This window comes from Falco biarmicus, chromosome 8, assembly GCF_023638135.1.
Source record: "Falco biarmicus isolate bFalBia1 chromosome 8, bFalBia1.pri, whole genome shotgun sequence".
Taxonomy (NCBI): domain Eukaryota; kingdom Metazoa; phylum Chordata; class Aves; order Falconiformes; family Falconidae; genus Falco; species Falco biarmicus.
This window is the reverse complement of record NC_079295.1, coordinates 28,024,554-28,042,550: the sequence shown is the minus strand read 5'-3', so window position 1 is coordinate 28,042,550 and position 17,997 is coordinate 28,024,554. Positions and strand designations below refer to the sequence as shown.

At 38.8% G+C, this 17,997-nt stretch overlaps 1 protein-coding gene across 3 annotated transcripts; it reads right to left on the bottom strand.

Moving 5' to 3' along the window:
* Positions 1-116: 116 nt before the first annotated feature.
* Positions 117-17,959, bottom strand: PECR (peroxisomal trans-2-enoyl-CoA reductase). 3 transcript variants are annotated; one of them, XR_008823346.1, is made up of 9 exons: positions 17,825-17,959; positions 14,675-14,808; positions 7,258-7,423; positions 6,508-6,589; positions 4,194-4,290; positions 1,885-1,995; positions 1,174-1,285; positions 905-1,051; positions 117-873 (listed from the first exon to the last, which is right to left on the bottom strand). XR_008823346.1 is itself a non-coding variant. In XM_056347971.1 (8 exons), the coding sequence occupies exons 1-8, from the start codon at positions 17,937-17,939 to the stop codon at positions 963-965; spliced, it is 906 nt and encodes a 301-aa protein (XP_056203946.1). In that variant the 5' UTR covers positions 17,940-17,959; the 3' UTR covers positions 117-962. The 3 variants fall into 3 exon arrangements, 2 of the variants coding, with proteins under 2 accessions (XP_056203946.1, XP_056203947.1); XM_056347971.1 differs by having other exon boundaries at positions 117-1,051; XM_056347972.1 differs by lacking the exon at positions 17,825-17,959 and adding an exon at positions 17,529-17,631 and having other exon boundaries at positions 117-1,051.
* Between the last annotated feature and the right edge of the window lie 38 nt (positions 17,960-17,997).

The following is a 17,997-nucleotide window of genomic DNA, read 5'->3' as shown; positions in this document are numbered from 1 at the left end:
ATAGGAACACCTGCCTTAATGTAAATAAAAAAAAGTAACAACAAATACAGCCTCTTTGAGTGATATATTGCAAGTCTCTGTTTTTTAAAGAAGCACACCCATTTTAGACAACATGGCATGGATAAAAAGCATTTTAATGGTAATGGTAAATGAACACTGGCGAATGAAGGATTCCAAATTTCTCCTTTAACGGAATAGCATACTACAGAAAGCACTGCAATATATACCATACCTTTTGCTTCAAGATTTTGCATGTTAAATTGTTGAATCTATACTGTTTTCCATCACTGTATGTTCAACCTTAAGTTTATTATCTGATTTTTCTATTATCAAATTTAATTTGCAGCCAGCTTAACTCCATTATGTCGTTATACCTGCAAACAATTCAAAATATTCCCAATATGATATGCCGTATTAGTTTGAAACATTAATAACAGTATTCTGCCTTATTTTTAATCCTTTTCAGAGAAATACCTACTCTACTTAGTATTTAAAATAGCTGTTGAGCACTCAGTGTGTGGCTGAACAGGGATAGTGTAGAGCTAACAGCTACCTCAAGGGTTACCGATGCAACTAATAACAGAGATCTAAATTACCTTCTCCCCAAATTCATCCACAATAGGAGAATTCTGAAATGTTCCTTGACTGCCCCCTTCACTTCAAAATAAGTATTTTTTTTTTATTCACTTTGGACTGAGATTCTTCATTACTTCATGCCTGTGCAAATAGAGAATGTGTCTTTTATACCTCTCCTTCCAAAGAAACTGAATGTTTTCAGGGCACTGAGTGTTTTCCGAGAAGTTTGCTATGTACAGCCTTTCGAGTTTTAAATATAAACCAATGACAATCAAGGCACTCAATGTATGAGCAAAAGGATTATATTACTGAGAATAATAATCCCAAATCACAAAGTATGATTATCAGCAAGAGTAAAACTGGGAATAAGATGAAATCTCATTATTTTACAGCTTTGGCTTGAACTTGCCAGAAAGAACCTTTTTAAGCATTTCAGAATTTTTTCCTTCTGGTGGTGAAGGCCATCTGTCATGATCTGAGGAAAACAAATAAAACAACATAGTTAATTGACTGAGAAACTAGGCATTTTATTTGTGTGTCCTCCCCGTGCCCAGCTTTAGTCCTTCGAAGGGCATTATTTTGTAGCCCATTTCTTACCAGGTATTTCTAGGGCATGGCTATATAAACTTTGGCCGCCATCCACGACCATAGTTATCCCAGTTATGTAAGAAGCAGCTGGAGATAGTAGGAAACATACTGCAGGAGAGATCTGACAAAGGAATGACAATTTTAATCCTTCTGAAACTGCTGGGAATTGTTCATGTCAAAGATGCTTGTAAAAATTTGTACAGGCAAGACATAGCAACATTTTCTACTCAGTAATGAAAACTGTAACAATCTGTAACCCATCTTTCCAGCCACAAACATCACGTACATAACAGATGAAAACCAGTGAACTCTCAAAGATCAGCATCAGATGCTGAAAAATAACAAAAAAACCCCAAACAGTTGACCTGTTTATAAGATGCACGATTGGTGGAAGAGAGCTAAGTACTTTTAAGATACACTTTTTCACATTAATACTCATTCTTTCAGTCCTCCCTGCTGGAAGTCAGCCTTTTCAGGAACTAATAATGTCTACTGTGAAATGTCTCAGCTGTAAGAGGCATCTAAATTCAACTTTCAGTGTAACTGTGACTACTGAAGAAGTTTCCCACTTGGCACGACTACATAATACTACAAGTTTTTTTCTGTTTTAATATTCCATCGCAGTGCAAAATTAAAGTCTTTTCTGTTCTCTATATAATAAAGTGGCTTCAAAATAGAGACACAGAAGTAGAATTATCACAAATGTTCTGAATACATTACCTCTTCAGGAACCGCTGACCTCTTGGCAGGAACCTTTGGTATGCTCTTTAACCACATTGCTGTACCTTGTTCTCCATAGTTTGCAACAGCAGTTTCTGAAAATACTAATCCCTATTTTAAAACAGCATAGTGAAAATTAAGGTCTCTTGCATATGATTAAACTGTGATCACTGTAAAATTGTGAAGTTGACATTACTGGGATTTTCTGTGGGATTAAACTATACAGCACTTGAATGCAAGTTTTTAAATTTAATGGAATAGTGTAATTCATACAAGAAGGTAATTTGGCTGCTAGCCACACCTCTATTCAAGCATAATAATTCAGGTTATTCTAATTCTTCACTGTCACTTCAATAACTATAAAGTGGAGAGTATAAAGAAACTCAAAGACTTTTCAAATTAAAAGCATTTCATATTAGCTTACAGCAGAAACCCAAAAAGCCCAAAGAACAAGTTCGCAACAGTTTCTTGTAATCTGTAAGAACACTAGATTGATTTTTATGGAAGCAGACAGTTTCACAGTCAGAATTCAGACTCTCCCTACTTAGCTGCTATAGAAAAAGGTGACTGTCTCTGCTTTGATGATTATACAGTCCGGTTTAGACTTGAGAGGGAAGATGAAGGCTACAGCAATGGGAACACAGGGTTACATTGATTAGTTATGACAGAACATCTGGGACTCAAGTTGATGGAAGATAACAAAATTTGAATTCATCCATGGAGTACATGCTAAGATATCTAAGATATCTGTGAAACATGAGTGACTATATTTTGGGAACTAGGGAACTAACTCATATGCGAAACTATTTTAATCAGAATGCATGCTTTCCTCTCAATGTACCCATTCCCTACATGGGACTCTGCTCCTATAAAGCAGCAACAGTTTTGTATGGTTACCACAGACCCAATGTGTCCATAAAAGTGACAGGAGGATATAAAGTAGTCCTGTAACTACAGCATGGATTTTTGTTACCAGCATAGTAACACAGCTAGTAAATACTTCTGAAGTGTTTGCTTGTCAAAAATTTCCTTTGACAAGTGCTATAATGTATAATTAGTATGATTCATTAGGTAACTAGCAAGCCTGAAAAATATATTCACATAATAATGCTGTCTTAATTACTTACTTCCCCAAGACTTGATTAATCAGAAATAAACAATAACCAGGAAAACCAAGCCAGTAGATCTTAATATTTAAGAAGTCTTCAAATGAGTTGGGCCTCACAAAGGCTACATAAGAGCCATTACCTGAATGATCATCACACATCTGCCATTAAGCATTCTGTGTTATGCCAAAGAAAGTGAGCCCATATGTTTTAGGACAAAAGACAGAACAGACATCCTGTAAGATAGTAGAAAGATCATCCTGAGAAACAGTTCAACAAATCTGACGCTTGACTATACTGTGAGATAAGATAAATTCTGAATTTAGCAGTAGCTGGAAAAAGTTTATCTTTCCTCTTCTGTTTTCAAGGGAGTAAATGTGTAAAATAAATTGTGGTTGAGGGTGAAGATTACACAAGTCATAACAAATCACACAATCTCAAATGTCAAAGCTAGGGCTTCTATATAGCCTCTACATCTACAGCACCGTGCACTAAAAAATATGGCTGGTCTTTCCACACACTTATTTCAAACAACTGCTACATGCTACCTACTTCCTCAGAAGTGTGGCAGGCATATTTTAGCCAAACTGTATAGTGGCTTCCTGTCTGCATATATTTCATAAGAAAAAAAAAAATCAGAACACACATTTTTACATATAATTTTTTTGACAGAAGGTCCACTTCAAACAGTCTTTTTATACCTAAAGCTAATCTACCTTAACATGTAGAAGACAAAGTAAAAGACATCATGTGGCACATCCAGAGATTTTAAAAATAACTTGGTAAACACAGGGGAAGCCATCAGCATACCTGAACCTCAAAAAGAAAAGGTTTTCTGAACTCAGAAATAACGTAACCATCACTGAAACACAAAGCATTTGGTAGTTTTGTCAAGGGTTTGTAAGACAGGTCACCAATGCCTCCCAAGTATGATTTCATTAAGTTAGGAAAAGACCCAAGAATGCCAAGTCAAAGCAGAAGCAATTTTATCCCACATCTCTGGCTGGTCATGGTCATCCAAACAGTACAAAACACTCTCAAATGACCTCAAGAACATAGATGAGGGAATTATAAAAATATAAATACATAAATAATTCACACACAGTTACAGGCTATAGATTTTAAAATCCCTTGTGACTGGAAAGTTTTAACCATGAACATATATGATGGCTAAGTTTAATCAGATCGTTTGCCATTACTTACAGGAGCAACACTGTTGATTCTTACTCCGCTGTGGGCCCATTCTAAAGCTAAAGTCTTGGTTAGGTTATTCACTGCAGCTCTTGCAGCTCCTGTATGCCTATTGAAAAAAGAAAGCAAAAGCAGCATCTGTTCCTTCAGCTAACAGTGCCCAATATTGTTTTTACTGCAGCCTTACTAGGGTAGTCAGAGTAGTTGTCTATGGGTGGACCAACCATGTGAGAGAGGATAAGATATTATTTGACCATAGCTTTATAGTTTAAACAAGCTATGCTATGATTTCCAGTCATTTGGGGAAAAAACATCATCTCTTCCCCACTGTGACACGAGGCCAGTTACATTCTACTGCAGAAGCAGGCTTTTAAAATGAAAAGCAACTGGAGGCAGAGTTCAAATTGTGTAAAACTATGAAAGGTGGGCTGCACGGGTAAAGCAACCTGGAAGGTTGCTTGGAAGGACAGTGGTCTGAAAAATAGTTTAGATCTTCTGACAAGCATGACTAAAATAAGCCACTATTAAAAATTAATATAGGTGGATGGAGGTAGAGATGATCATAGGCAGAGTGATCTCATACACCTTGGTGCTATAGGAAACTAGTCTGAAATAATTACAAGCTTGAACAAATGCAGACAAGATTACTGCAATTAATAATGGACAGTGGGTCTCAGGAAACTAATAAGAATTTAGTTCCTAGCAAAATAAACTTAGAGAAGATAAATAAAATCATTTCTCAAATACCAGGAAAGGAATACGAAAAACTTAAGAAAAACATAAGAAACCCTAACTTATTCATATGTTTAGGCCAGAAACAAATAACCTTCAGGCACACTACGAGCAAACAAACTTGACTAGTTTTATGTTCAAAATTAATACTTATGAAAAACTGTATCATGTGATTTTTGTATCATGTGAGTGGTGGCTGGACTTGTAAAGGCAAGTCTTTTTCACTAGTACATTTCTAAAACAAGTATAAATTCAATGTGAATTTAATTTGAAAGTATTTTTGTCTATCAATCTACATCCACGCACAACAGTTATTTGGGAAACTTTTTTCCACTGTTATTCAGAATTAGTTTTTTTTATCTCCTGATTCAACTCTCAAATACATCTTCAGCCTATTTGCTGTGACAATTCAACCACACTTAACCGGAGTGGAGAAACTCAAATAACTGTGCCTTCAGCACCACCCTGTGGATCTCTAAATTTATTTTGTACTTGCCAAGAACAAGCTAGTGAGAAAATACGCTGCTGTTCCTTAAAAATTTTAAATTTTGAAAACTTTCAACCATGAATCAAGACAAAGAGAGGTAATGGAACATGTGCTCAAATAATATTTTTATATTTTCTTCAATACAAATTCAAAGTAAAAAAAAAAAGTAGTTTCAAAGAAGAAATTCAGTTATTTTCCAATTAAGAAACTGCCAAAATGCAGCAATTTGACAAATTCAAAATTCCTTTTGAAAATAAAATAACTGAAACAATTTATTTTCTGAGCATTATTTTCCTTTCAGTGAATTGGAACTTTTTGGGGGAAAAAGTTTCAAACTGGAAGACTCCTGCTTGCTTCCATTTTGAGGGTAAAGAAATTTGAACAAATGTAGTACACACATGGATATGGAGAGGATGTTGCATTTTCATGCAGACAGCTGTGATCATTTGTGTCAGTATGAAACAGCTACATATGTGGTAATATGTTTGTGTCCATTAACTTCCTCCCAGTCAAGAAAGAAGCAGAGCAAATAGAACCAGAACCAATTCTCTGCATCAGACACCTTCTCCAAGAAAGACGGCTACAAAGTGAGAGTAAAAAGGAAAATGGGAAAAGCAGGTGTTACATGACCCGAAGGACAAAGCCAAAACCTGGTAACATACTACAAATGTTCCTCCTACTCCCCTACTCCCAGTTCAACTCCCATAACTCATTACACCACCAAGACCTGTAAACAGACAGTAGAAGATGAAAACAGCAGGTGCCAAGTTCTTGCAAACCCTCCAGAGATTTGGAAAGAGAACATGTATAGGTTACATTTCAGTGCTACTCTCACAGTGAAAGCTTCACTGGCAAGTCTTGCTTCAAAGTTTCTTACAAACAAGTTGACAGAGACCAGAGATGCCATTTACACCTGTAGTCTCTACTGAATTAATGAGAGGCCCACACATACAGCCAAGCGATACTATTGCTCTCTCTTGACCTAACTACTTTATTTCCACACTTTGCTGCTGCCCAGCGCACACCTTTCTAAAATGAAGTATTTAGGAGCAATTAGTATTTCTAGGGGAAAAATACAGGGAAACGTAAAAATAAAATATATATTACGACATTCCAGGAAACCCATTTCTCACGGCAGCAGTAATGTTGACAATGACTCCTCCATGTTCCTGCATCCAGGCATTGTACACTGTATGAAGGAGGAAGATAACCTATAAATATCAGAACAAATGCATACAAATGAACTTGCCAACCAGAAACCAAATTTGGAGTCTTAACTCTAACTACACTACACATTTCCTGTGCAGATTTAGATAAACAATCTGCTATTTGTACCACAGCCTCGCCACAGGATTGCTGAAATAACAGATGTGGTCCAGGTAAGTCTCAAAGTTTGTAAAGAAGTCTTCTGGTGGAAATCAAGATTCATGCTTCCACGTAAATCACTTTAATTTCCATGTTCCCAAAGCTATCTGAGAATCATGTATCATACTTAAATTTAACTTTAGATTTACACCCCTGATGAGAGAGGAATCTTTTCCTGTGTTACACACAGCGAATACAGGCCACAGAAGTGGGTTTTGTATAGTGTATTAAGTGAGTATCCAAGCCAGCTGACTCCCCAAATCTGGCCTTAAGCAGAAGATCATACTTGCCTAAACGTATGTTTGTATATATGAACAAAGGTAACGTACAATTTAATGTAGAGCTTTGGATAAGATTCATGAAAACAGATATCCACTGTCAGATAAGTGTGAGGAAAAAAGAAGGTAGGGAAACTTTACAGCAATACCAGAAGGCAAGAAATGTAAAAACCAAAACAAATAAACAAAACAAGCTTAAATGTTAAATCCTTACCTGCTTTGCAGCAGTAGAAGGTCCCTGTAAGATTCGTGTCTATCACAGCATTCCAGCCTTTTGCACTAATGGCTTCAGAAAGACTTGCAAATTGGCCTCCTCCATTATTCACCAGGAAGTCAATCTTCCCATGCAGACTCAGCGTAGACTTCACCAAAGCTTCTACCTGAAACAATATTTGTTAGTGTGGTATGCTGCTTAAGCTACATACCCAATTTCATTCTCAGACAGTATTTTCTCACTTATATCCTTCTCACACATAAAATTCAGAAAGGCTGGAAGACCAGTATGACAAGTTTAGTCAGCCAAGAAGGACTGAGCTGAATCCATGTTTACTTAGGAAATCTTCTTGGTATAATGCAGGTGCTACATAAAATACCAGCACGGAAGGAAGAAGGGGATTTAAGCCACTGAAGATCTGTAAAAACAAAACACAGACAAAAGCCTGCTACTTAAGACCTACTAAGAATCTCCTGACATTTTGCACAAGGGTGGAGGTATTCACAGCAGACACTGGAAGAATTTCATATAACATAGCTACAGCTTTTTTCATCTGATCCATACCCCTGAGCATTTTAATTAGAAAACGTAAGTAATCTTGTGACGTTTTAACATTCTTACTTCAAAAAGTGAAGTTTTGTACGTTCACTAAAGCTCTAACATGTGAGTTGGTAACAGATTATCTTTTTACTCAGACCAAGAAGGTTAGTTTGCTACCCTACAAAACATGAACTCTAAATTTAAAGTGCTGGAAATAACACAAGTTGTCATCTTGAGCAAAAGAAAGGTAAGTATTTAACTAAGACACCTTTTGTCTATAAGCAGGATGAATACTTATGATTAAGAACACTGTCTGGTACTATTTACCTTTGGTACTCTGAGAAGGTATTAACAGCAAATAGCAGTAGACAGTTTATTCACTCAGAGCTATCAGTGCAGAAAAGGAATGGCTTAAATTCACATGGAGGTGAAAAGATTTTGAGAATCTAAACCTAGCTCTAACTCTGACCTGATCTGAGCTACAGGCTGTAAGATAAGCCTTTTGCGTTGTCTTCTGTTTTGGAAGTACAGCAGTTTCACCACACACTCACACTATACACAAGAGAATTTCTGGAGGGGAACATATTTCAAAGCATTCAATGATGTTACAGATACCCAAGTGATGTATTGTTCCTACATATTTCATAATAAGAACTCTATAGCAACTGCTTAATAATTTAATCTTTATGTCAAGAAACGGGAAATGGGACAACATGACCTGCTTAGATTACCTATCATAACTACATACCATGCATCAGTTATTCCTACTCAAGCATATATAAAAAGTTAATCTAGTATCTGTGGTCAAAGAAAACACAGACCCAAAAAAAACCCAAAAACCAAACAGCACGAGCATTGCTGCTGCTGAAACAGATTTGACTAGGGGAAGGATATCAACCAGCCTTCCTCTGTATTGAGTTAGCAGTAGAAAACATCAAAAATAGAGGAACAAGCAAAGCACGATCTGTATTTCACCAAAAGCGTCACTAACTCAATCTCATAAAAAGCAGCCTTACAGCTTTCGCTGCTAACAATTCAGGATGGTTTAACAGGACAGTATGAATCCTGTAAGCATGCACCTCTCCGAAGAAGAAAACCCAAACAAACATATAGTGACTGAAGCCTGACTGAAAAAACTAATGCCTGCTGACAAAAAATGCTTTAAGAAAATAATTTTGATACCTAAATCACCATCTGTAAGTACTGAACATCACTTTATTCCTCAAATCAGTCACTGCAGCTTGTGGGAGCTGAGGAAAAAAAAATACCAAAACCCCAAAACATCTGGGACAGCAGCCCCAAAGCTTGTGAGAACCACAATAACACAAATACTTCCAGGTTTGCTCACAACCATAGAAAAGTAAGCTATGTCTTGCTAGGTGGCAAATGTTATGTTTCCTCTAGCAATATCAAACTCTACTCCCTGGCAGCCTGAGAATCTTGTTTTGAGTATTGCCCTCCATAAGTTACTGAAGTATGGGCTTGTTTATGGAAGAGAAATGTTTTCAGTAGCAGGAATGTTTGAACAATGGCTATTGCAGGGGGTGTATGTGTGCATGCACAGAGGGGTGCAGAGAAAAGGGAAAAGGCCAAGAAATATAAAAAAAAACCCCAACCAACAACAAATGAACAGAAGAAAAAAAACACTGAGAAGAGACATTACAAGCAAGTTTTGAGCAGGTGGGCAAAACCTGCTGTGACACATCAATGCAAAACAGTCCACATGTATCTTAACAAACTGTTGTTGCTCTACCTGTCGCATCATATTATCAGGGCAATAAAAAAAATCAACCACAAACACCTATCAGTTCTGCTTTCCTAAATCCAGCAAAGGCTAGCAGGGTCTCCAGTGACAGCTCAGGTGGCTCCAACTGTAGCAATCTTCACAATGCCTTCTGTGTTGTAGAGAAAGCATCGCTGCAGTGCTTCTGATTACAGTAAACATAGTGACAGCAGCCACCAGCACAGTGAGAAAGAAGGTCTAGTAGAACACATTTAAATCACAGTGAGAACTAAAGATTCCTTTCTATTCCTAAATATTCAAAATCCACAAAGAAAGAACTTCATTAAAAAAGCTGCTAAACACTCTGGAAACAAACCAAAACTGCACAAGGTAGAGCTAACAGTTTAAGACATTCTTCAGAAAAAGAACAAAATCAGGTACTTCAGACATAACACATAACCAGAAGACTGGAGCTCTTCAATAACGACCTTTTTTTTGCAAGTGCAACTCAAAAGTATTGTGCAGTAGTACACTTTCACAGAGAAAAGGGGCAAGTGTCCACATGCATTCACAGGTCACCTTGATCTTGAGTAAGACTTAACAGGCAAACTACCCGCTACAGTGTGTCAGAGATTTGCTATCTGGGGATTAGAACTAGTAGGCACTCTTAAACAGCGGTAACAGGTATTTTTACTTGGTGTTATTGCTGTTAAAGTCCAACAACAGGAATCTCTTATCCACAGCTCCTCACCAAGCCACAGTCTTCCACTACAGGCTTCATACAGACAGGCACCAAGTATGTATAAACCAACTGAGACTATGCTAAGCTATAAAGTTTATTGGAGAAGAAAAGCTGCTAGTGAACTCAGACATGAGGTCAGTGCTCAATAGTACTGTACTGAGTCCACCTCAAGAAGTCTTGTTTGTCAGATGTGCAAGTGACAGGCCTTATCCTCCGGGTCTGGCCCAGCAGCAGTTGCTGCTGGAGCTCGAGTGTGGAAAGGGGACACTATGCACAGAATTATGAATTGCTCATTTCAAGAAAAGCAGTGGTTTACTAGAAGTACAAGGTTTTATCTTCCACTTACCTAGATATGTCTTCTACTTACCTAGATGCCAATTAAAGAACTATTTGTCCACAGCATATATCATAATGGCTTTACAAAATTAAAAAGTTCCTCATGTCTGTCTTTCCCCCATCAAATGATTTGCTGTAGCTCAACATTTAAGACACACACAACACACACGCGTGTGCTTAACCTTCCCAAAAATCTACAAAGATAAATAGAATGCTCTTTTCATAATGGAAAAAGGATGGAGTCCATCTCTCCCACTCTGGCCACCATCACGCTGAGGCAATGGAATGAATAAATTAGATACTTAGATTTTGGAAAAAAGAGCTTGGTTTGAAAAGACACACACAGAGCTGTCTGGCCTGCATCTCAGTAAGAGCAAACTGATGTGCTCTTGTTAGATTCAACACATTACGTGGGCAGTGCTATAAAACATTTAAATAAAATCACTTCAGCTTCATAATCACGAAGAAGCAATACTGCTCCCTTAATACACTCCAGATCACAGGATAAGGGACAGAGGCACAATCGCTGCTTCAGGATAAGGTCCCATGAAGACAGAACATAGAAACCTCAGGTGCTCTTACCAGCATCTCAGAACCCTCTATTCTTCCATCTTTAAAAACAAACCAAGTTTGTTAGCCTTTACAAAACACTCAGTGGAAAACTAGCCAAAAGCAGCGGCAAACCCATGACAGAAAGAAACCTGACAGGTTACACAGCAGCTGAAAATCCTCCATCAAGCAAGATTATTTCTTGCACATTAAACAAAAACTAAGCTTTGCTAGAAAGCAAGAGGCCTCTGAGGATGAAGGAGGCTTAAAAATGTGAATTCATTAAGCTATTCCCATGATATCTGCCATCAGGCTTCTGCAGCAATTAATTCACTGCACCTTCTTTAACTCTTCCTAGACTAGAAAAAGTTCTAACAGTCATATTGCACTATATGATGACAGATGAATCTTTTAGTGCTTGAATTTCACAGATCCAAACCAGGGCACACAAGGAATGAGTTATCTTGAAAGTAGGTCAGTTACCTTAAGATTTGCAATACAAGGCAAAACAAATTAAAAATTATCTGGAAATTTTGACAGCACTTTCATCTTTCTTAGATCTCCTCTCTTTAAAGTCCCTTCATCCAGTTTGTCTGATTATAAAATTAAAACAAGGACAATTTTTTTTTTTTTGGGGGGGGGGGGGAAGGCATGCTTGTTCCTACAGGTGATCAGGGTGGCTTCCTTTAAGAGAAAGATTTACTATTACAAAGGTTTCATTGAGATGTCAAAAAGAAGGATACACCAAATGAATTATGTAGCTTCTTCAAGAAGCTTCCTGGGCTTCATAGCTTGTTGATGGATCAGTTCTGACTTCTAAGGAGGCTTTTTTCCCCTTGTTGAAACATTTATAAAGTCTTTCTCCTCCACACATTCTTTGGTACCTGGTGTAAGAGCTGAGAAAGAGGATGTAATGATTCACAGGGAATACTGGTAGAGGCTGTCCTCCCTACTCAGCAACATGTTTCTGTGAATTTCTGAGGTAAATACTAGTCACTCATACTAAGCTGAAACCAGACAATGAGTTGTAAAGCTATTAATAAGTAGCACACAGAGCCAACACAGTTGTACAAGTCTTGTTTATTTTGGGAGGAAAACCGAAATTTTAAATGCCCTCTCACCCCATCTTACACTGTAAACAGGAAGCTACTCCTGTATTTGTGAAAATGCTGAAGTGAGTTATATTGCAGTGTTGTCTCTACTGAAGACTTATTCCTAGGCTAGAAAAAACTTTCATTACATATCTTACTGATCCCTGTTCCTAAGATTCCAAGTCCCAGGCACTAAATTTTATGTTAAGAATGGAACAGGTTTTGAAAGTGGATGTACAATGCTCTTTGAATAGAAATAAAAGCCCCAAGGTACTTTTCCTTTAGTCTCTGCAATGCAAACAAGTGCAAATTAGAAAAAAGTATTCACCACTGCTGCTCTTAGCTAATACAATAAATAAGCAATAGTGAGCAGTGGGCTGTGGAAAATCTGCCACATCCCTCAGTTCTTAGTTCTGACAGTTTTTTAACAGTGTAAGTTACTGATTAATTTATCTAGCTTCAACTTACAAACACTAAGCACCTAAGTGTAAGAAAGTGCTATCCTCACTACAAAGTTAAAAGCTGAAAAATGTGATCCATGTGTTGTGTTTCCGTTCCAATAGTGATTTTAGAAATTAAGTAACAAGCAGCCTGGATTTAGCAATCTTTGAGAATCTCAGCATTAAAGAAATAAGCGAGGAGGACAGAGCCAAAAAACAAGAGCTAAAGAACAAAAATCATAGGATGTTGCCAACCACGTTAATATGCAACAGAAATTAAATTCCTTATTCAAAATTTCCACAAAAGTTACAAACTTTTTGTAGTGGTGGGGAGTTTTTTTTCTAAATAGGATTTCAAGAGAGCAGTTAGAGAACTGAAGTGAGTCAAACTATAAGACTGTGCCAATGACTAAAAAAAATTCAAGACTGGAGCTTAATCTACCTTATTTCTCTGAACCCCCTCTTCAATAGATATGGATATGAAATTACAATGGTTTATGAGAACATCCACTGGCAGGAGACATCTGATAGAGGCTTCTCCAGTATCACATCAAAAGTTCTGAGAAAGTTCTAGCGTGTCTGTAAATGACTACGCTTTACAACAACCCTATAAAAAAGGTTTTAAAAGCACCTTCAAAAAAGTTTCCAAAGCCATCAAATACTCTTTGTCAAATATGTTTTAGCCACACTTAATAAACAGGAAATAAAATAGGAATGGTAGTTTGTTTGGTGGAGATTACCTCACTTCACCATGTGAGCCCTCCACCATCTCACAGAACACTGCAGTTCCCACTGCATTTTTAAACTGATGCAGAAATAAGATGCACCTGCAGAAGGTTATTAAGCATGCCAGAGTACTTTCTGCAAGAAGGCTTAAGCCTTTTCTCTCTATCTCTTCTCTTTCCTGTAGCTTTAATCATATAAGTTGCCCTCTGACATCTGCCATAACCTATTATATTGCACTGCTGATGCTAGTCAATGCAAACCTAAAATTCACAGGTAGGTGAAGTGACATACTGCACAGCCCCAGGGTTCTTCATCTTCAGGAGAGAAAGTCCGAGTATATCATTATATTTTATGGCACAAGCTGCTCCATGAGGGAAGAATTTTATTTTTTACTTGCTTGATGATTGTATATTTGGATATTTTCAGAACCTACATAGCCACTGAAGGCCATTAATATTTCTTTACGTTATGCTAGAGTTTATCAGAGACTTTGAAAGGTTAAGAAAAATGCAGCAATCAGTTGTTACCAGAATGTTTTCTAGTTGTCTTCAATAAGTTAAAAGTCCAACCTGATGCTGGACTTTTAAATGTTTAATTACACAAATTAGAAAATTAGGAAGTGAAGGTTGACTTCTGAAGAACCCAGATTAAGTACTTTCAGGTTTGATCTTCAATTTTTTGTAATATGAAGAAAAAAACTCATCTGGGATAACAATAGAGTTTGTAATGAGGCACACCTCAAATTGTAATCAAAATCTGAAACACGGTTAATAACAATAATATCTGTGGGGGTTTTTTTTGCTTTAATACAGGCAAAATTGACAATGCAGAGCACTTGTGTCAAGTCACAAGCATCAACGTTCCATGCTGTGACTTCCTGTTTGAAGGAAAACTATTCTGAGGTCTCCATCTTCACAAGTTAACACCCCCTCACTGCTGTGATAAAATGTGGCAAAGAACATACTAAGCGGGCTCCAGCTTGGCTGTAGAACATGCCAGTTCCAAGGCCTGCTTCTCCCAGAAGTATCTGAAATATATATGATGGTCAGAAAAAGCTATTTGCAATTACAAATGCTTTCTTGCTTAGGTGGCTAACAAATGGTCTTCCCTTGAAAAAGCACATCTTTATCTAGATCAATTTAACAGTGCTTTACTGCACCTTGCCCCTGATCGAAGACACTTTTGAGAGGGCCAGAGAAGACCTTTGGAGATCTGAGAATTTATATACACAATACGCTTTTGACATGTTAAGCAAATCACTAGTCTTTACCTCATCTTCTTTGCGAATATTGCACTGTATGGGAGTCACTTTGGCAGGCCTCATGGAAGAAAACGTATTATTCAGTTCTTCTGCAGCAGCTTTTAATCGATCAAATTTACGAGAGGCAATAACAACACTGCAACCTGTAGAGACAAAATGAAACACCCTTCAGCTAACACAGTTAAAACTATGCTAGTTTTTTAATAACATCAAGGAGATATCTTGTAGGATGTGCAGCCATTAGTCACTGACTAGAAGATACAGTATTGAAGTCCTTGCAGGAGAGAAATGACTGATGTCAGGTGCTTCTTAGCAACAAGATCCCACTGTGCCAGGAAAAGGGCAATCAAAAAAATGTCCACAAGGTTCCCTCTTCTTCCTGCAGAAGGCAAGACAGCCCATGAATTGATGAGTCAGCAAAGTAGCTTTGGAAATCACTTTTGCTGCCTCTGCTCACAGCTGCCTCATTTATCAATTATGTGATTTAAAAATGTTTCAGCAGGTCTTGATTACAAAAAAATGCTTGCTCCTAAAACCGCAAAACCAATCTTACCACATGTCTAGCTGTAATTTTGACTAGCAGTGAGCAAATGTAATGCTCTCCTTTTTAACCCTACAGAGTCTGAAGGAAAGGATGATAGCCTCACGAGGTTATTTCCTATCTGCAGATGACAGACAGCAGGAACAGAGGCTTCCCCATAATACCACCACATGCTGCAGAACCCTAGCTCAGGAGGAAAAAATAAGGCAGGAGTTCAAGCCTCTGTTTTTTTCAGCATTTGGAGGCAGAAGAATTAATTCTACAGAGATAAACAACACAGGTGCCAAATTAATGGCAAGTACTGACACTACAACCAGTCTAATTTCTTCTGTCACATCAGTGGACTTGGGACAGCTTTAAGTCTTCAGTAATTGCTACTACATAGACTAAAAGAGACCACATCAAATTAATTTCTAGTGCAAATCCAGTAAGCATGCATTTTCATATTATGAATAAGCAAATTACTAGCTTTGGATGGCAAGCAGACAAAGAGGTTTTGCTTCCAGTTCCCTCCTTCCATAACCTCAGCATCCCAGCAGAAGTCATCCCTTCCTCATACTAGCTCTGCTGTTCATCTGCTTTAACATAAATCAATTCAACACCCTCAACCAGCCAAAAAAAACCAGTTAACAACTTGCCAGGTGGTTTTGTGGGGTTTTTTTTCCCTTTGTTGCTATTTTACTGAGTGGAATTTGGCCTCTCGTGATCAAACAAACATCAGAATCAACTCAAAGTAACTAGTGGGAGTAAAGCACAGCAAGCTGTTCATTTGGCTCAGACTGTCTTGTGAAACGATGCATAAAACTAAAAAAGAAACCAAACCAAAACAAAACTCCAAAACCCAAAAAATAAACTCAAGAGGAGCTGAATTCTCCCAGAAGGAAGTGCTGCAACTAGATATCCCTAGGAGTGGGAATTTCACCATCAATCAGTGGCCATCTTAAAACAACACATGTGAACGTATTAGTCTCTGAGGTCTCCTCATTTTTTAAATTAAGAACTCCAGTCACTTGTACAACCACCCAAGTAATGCAGAGTTCATAAAATGGTGCACATAATTACCACATAACACAAAATACTAAATCACAGTAGCAGTTACATTGATCAACTCAAGTGCTTGTTAATGCACACACTGATATAGAATAAGGTCTCGTAAGACTGTATTTTTGCTTAATATGCCAATTAGGAGAGGGGAAATTCTCACTGAAAAACACTTGGTACCTACTGTGCAAGCTAATAGTACTTGACTTATTTTTCTTCACAAAGAATGACCAAACCATTTCCTGATTGTGTCGGGGAAAAAGGGCACAAGTTTTCAGATAAAGGGTTTAAATCTGTCCAGGCGGCTTCAAAGGAGACTGGTTATAAAACCAATGTAGATCATGACTGGCATTATCTGTTGCTGCTCCATCCCCCTCCAAAAAATACAGCCTAAAGCGCAAGGTGTACATGGAAATAGTTCCCAGTCATCTTGTCGAGAGTAGCCAGCAAGTCTGCAGGTAAGGAAGGCTGCTCAGACAGACCTGATTTTCTTCATTATTCTTCACTTTCTTACATGTGCTTTGTAGAGATTTGCAGCCGTGTTTTCTGTTCAGGATGTTATGGACAAGCGCTTTTGTTATTTGTATTTTGCTTGAGAAAAATAATGCAGTTCGAATTAAGTACAATTTTAAAGTGACTGGACAACATCATCAACCAACACTGTCATGATGCTTAAAAAGCACCTCTTTAAGGCAGCATGTAAGGACACCTTAAAAAACCGCTTAGTTCCCCAGTAATACGAAAGTAGCAGAACCAGCCCTCACTTCAGCTCCACAGGGCAAGTGGAAAGCTGAGGTGACAAAGGCCAGCAGAGGCAGTGATGTCTCCCAGCACACAGACTTAACAAAGAAAGCTCTTTACTATGCAGTGAAATGGCACGATGCACATTTCAAGAGTGCAAACCATGAGGACTATGGCACCACGAGGCCATTGATGCTAGTGCTGGTACTTTGAATCCTATCATGATGACAAACATTATCTGAAACCAGTCTGATGCTGGTCTGTAGGACTTCATGTTGAAACCTGCAGGAAAGTTGTTGCAAGGTGGATGACTCCGAGGATTGCCTTGCACTCGAAGATATACTTTATCTCCAGGACATTTCTGTCACGAGTACTGACAGAGAAGCACTGTGTCTCTAATCTCACTGCGTGGACAACACTTCAAAACCATACTACTACGTCAGACTCAGTTCAACCACCAGGTAAATCCTCCAGCTGAGCAAGAGGAAAACTCACAAGAAGGAGAATGAGGGAAAGAGTCCAGGCTTAATACAACCTCACCTTGACCGCTGTATTTGAAACAATGCATCTTTGAAGTGCCACGGGTCTAAAGACATACAGCTCCGCACCAGCCTCGCCTCCTTCTCCTGGCTATTCACGACTCCCGTCACAACGTCCCACTCATGAGCTCCCCACAGCCCCCCCCGGGCGCCGCCTGCCCCACACGCACCGCGCTCCCCGGCCCCCCTCGAACTCCATCCCCGCCTTCACCTCACGCCCGGCCCTGCCCCCCTAACACCCACCCCGACCCTCTGCCCCACCGGGCTCCCTGCGGAGCCCCCCCGCCCCGCGCCCACCTAGTGCCAGCAAGTCGGCGGCGATGGCCTTGCCGATGCCGGTGCCGCCGCCGGTGACGATAGCCACCCGCCCGCGGAACAGCCCGGCCGCCAGCAGCCCGCGCGCCGCCGCCATTTTGCCCCCCGCCCCGCACACAGCCGCTCGCGCCCCCGCCCCCGCCGCCCCTGCCACG

Excerpts from the sequence above, each read along its gene's own strand:
- PECR (XM_056347971.1), bottom strand. The coding sequence starts at position 17,939 with ATGGCGGCGGCGCGCGGGCTGCTGGCGGCCGGGCTGTTCCGCGGGCGG. Across the intron at positions 7,424-14,674 it reads ATATTCGCAAAGAAGATGAG|GTAGAAGCTTTGGTGAAGTC; the intron begins GTAAAGACTAGT and ends ATATTGTTTCAG. Across the intron at positions 1,286-1,884 it reads GGTCAGCGGTTCCTGAAGAG|ATCTCTCCTGCAGTATGTTT; the intron begins GTAATGTATTCA and ends TTCCTTTGTCAG.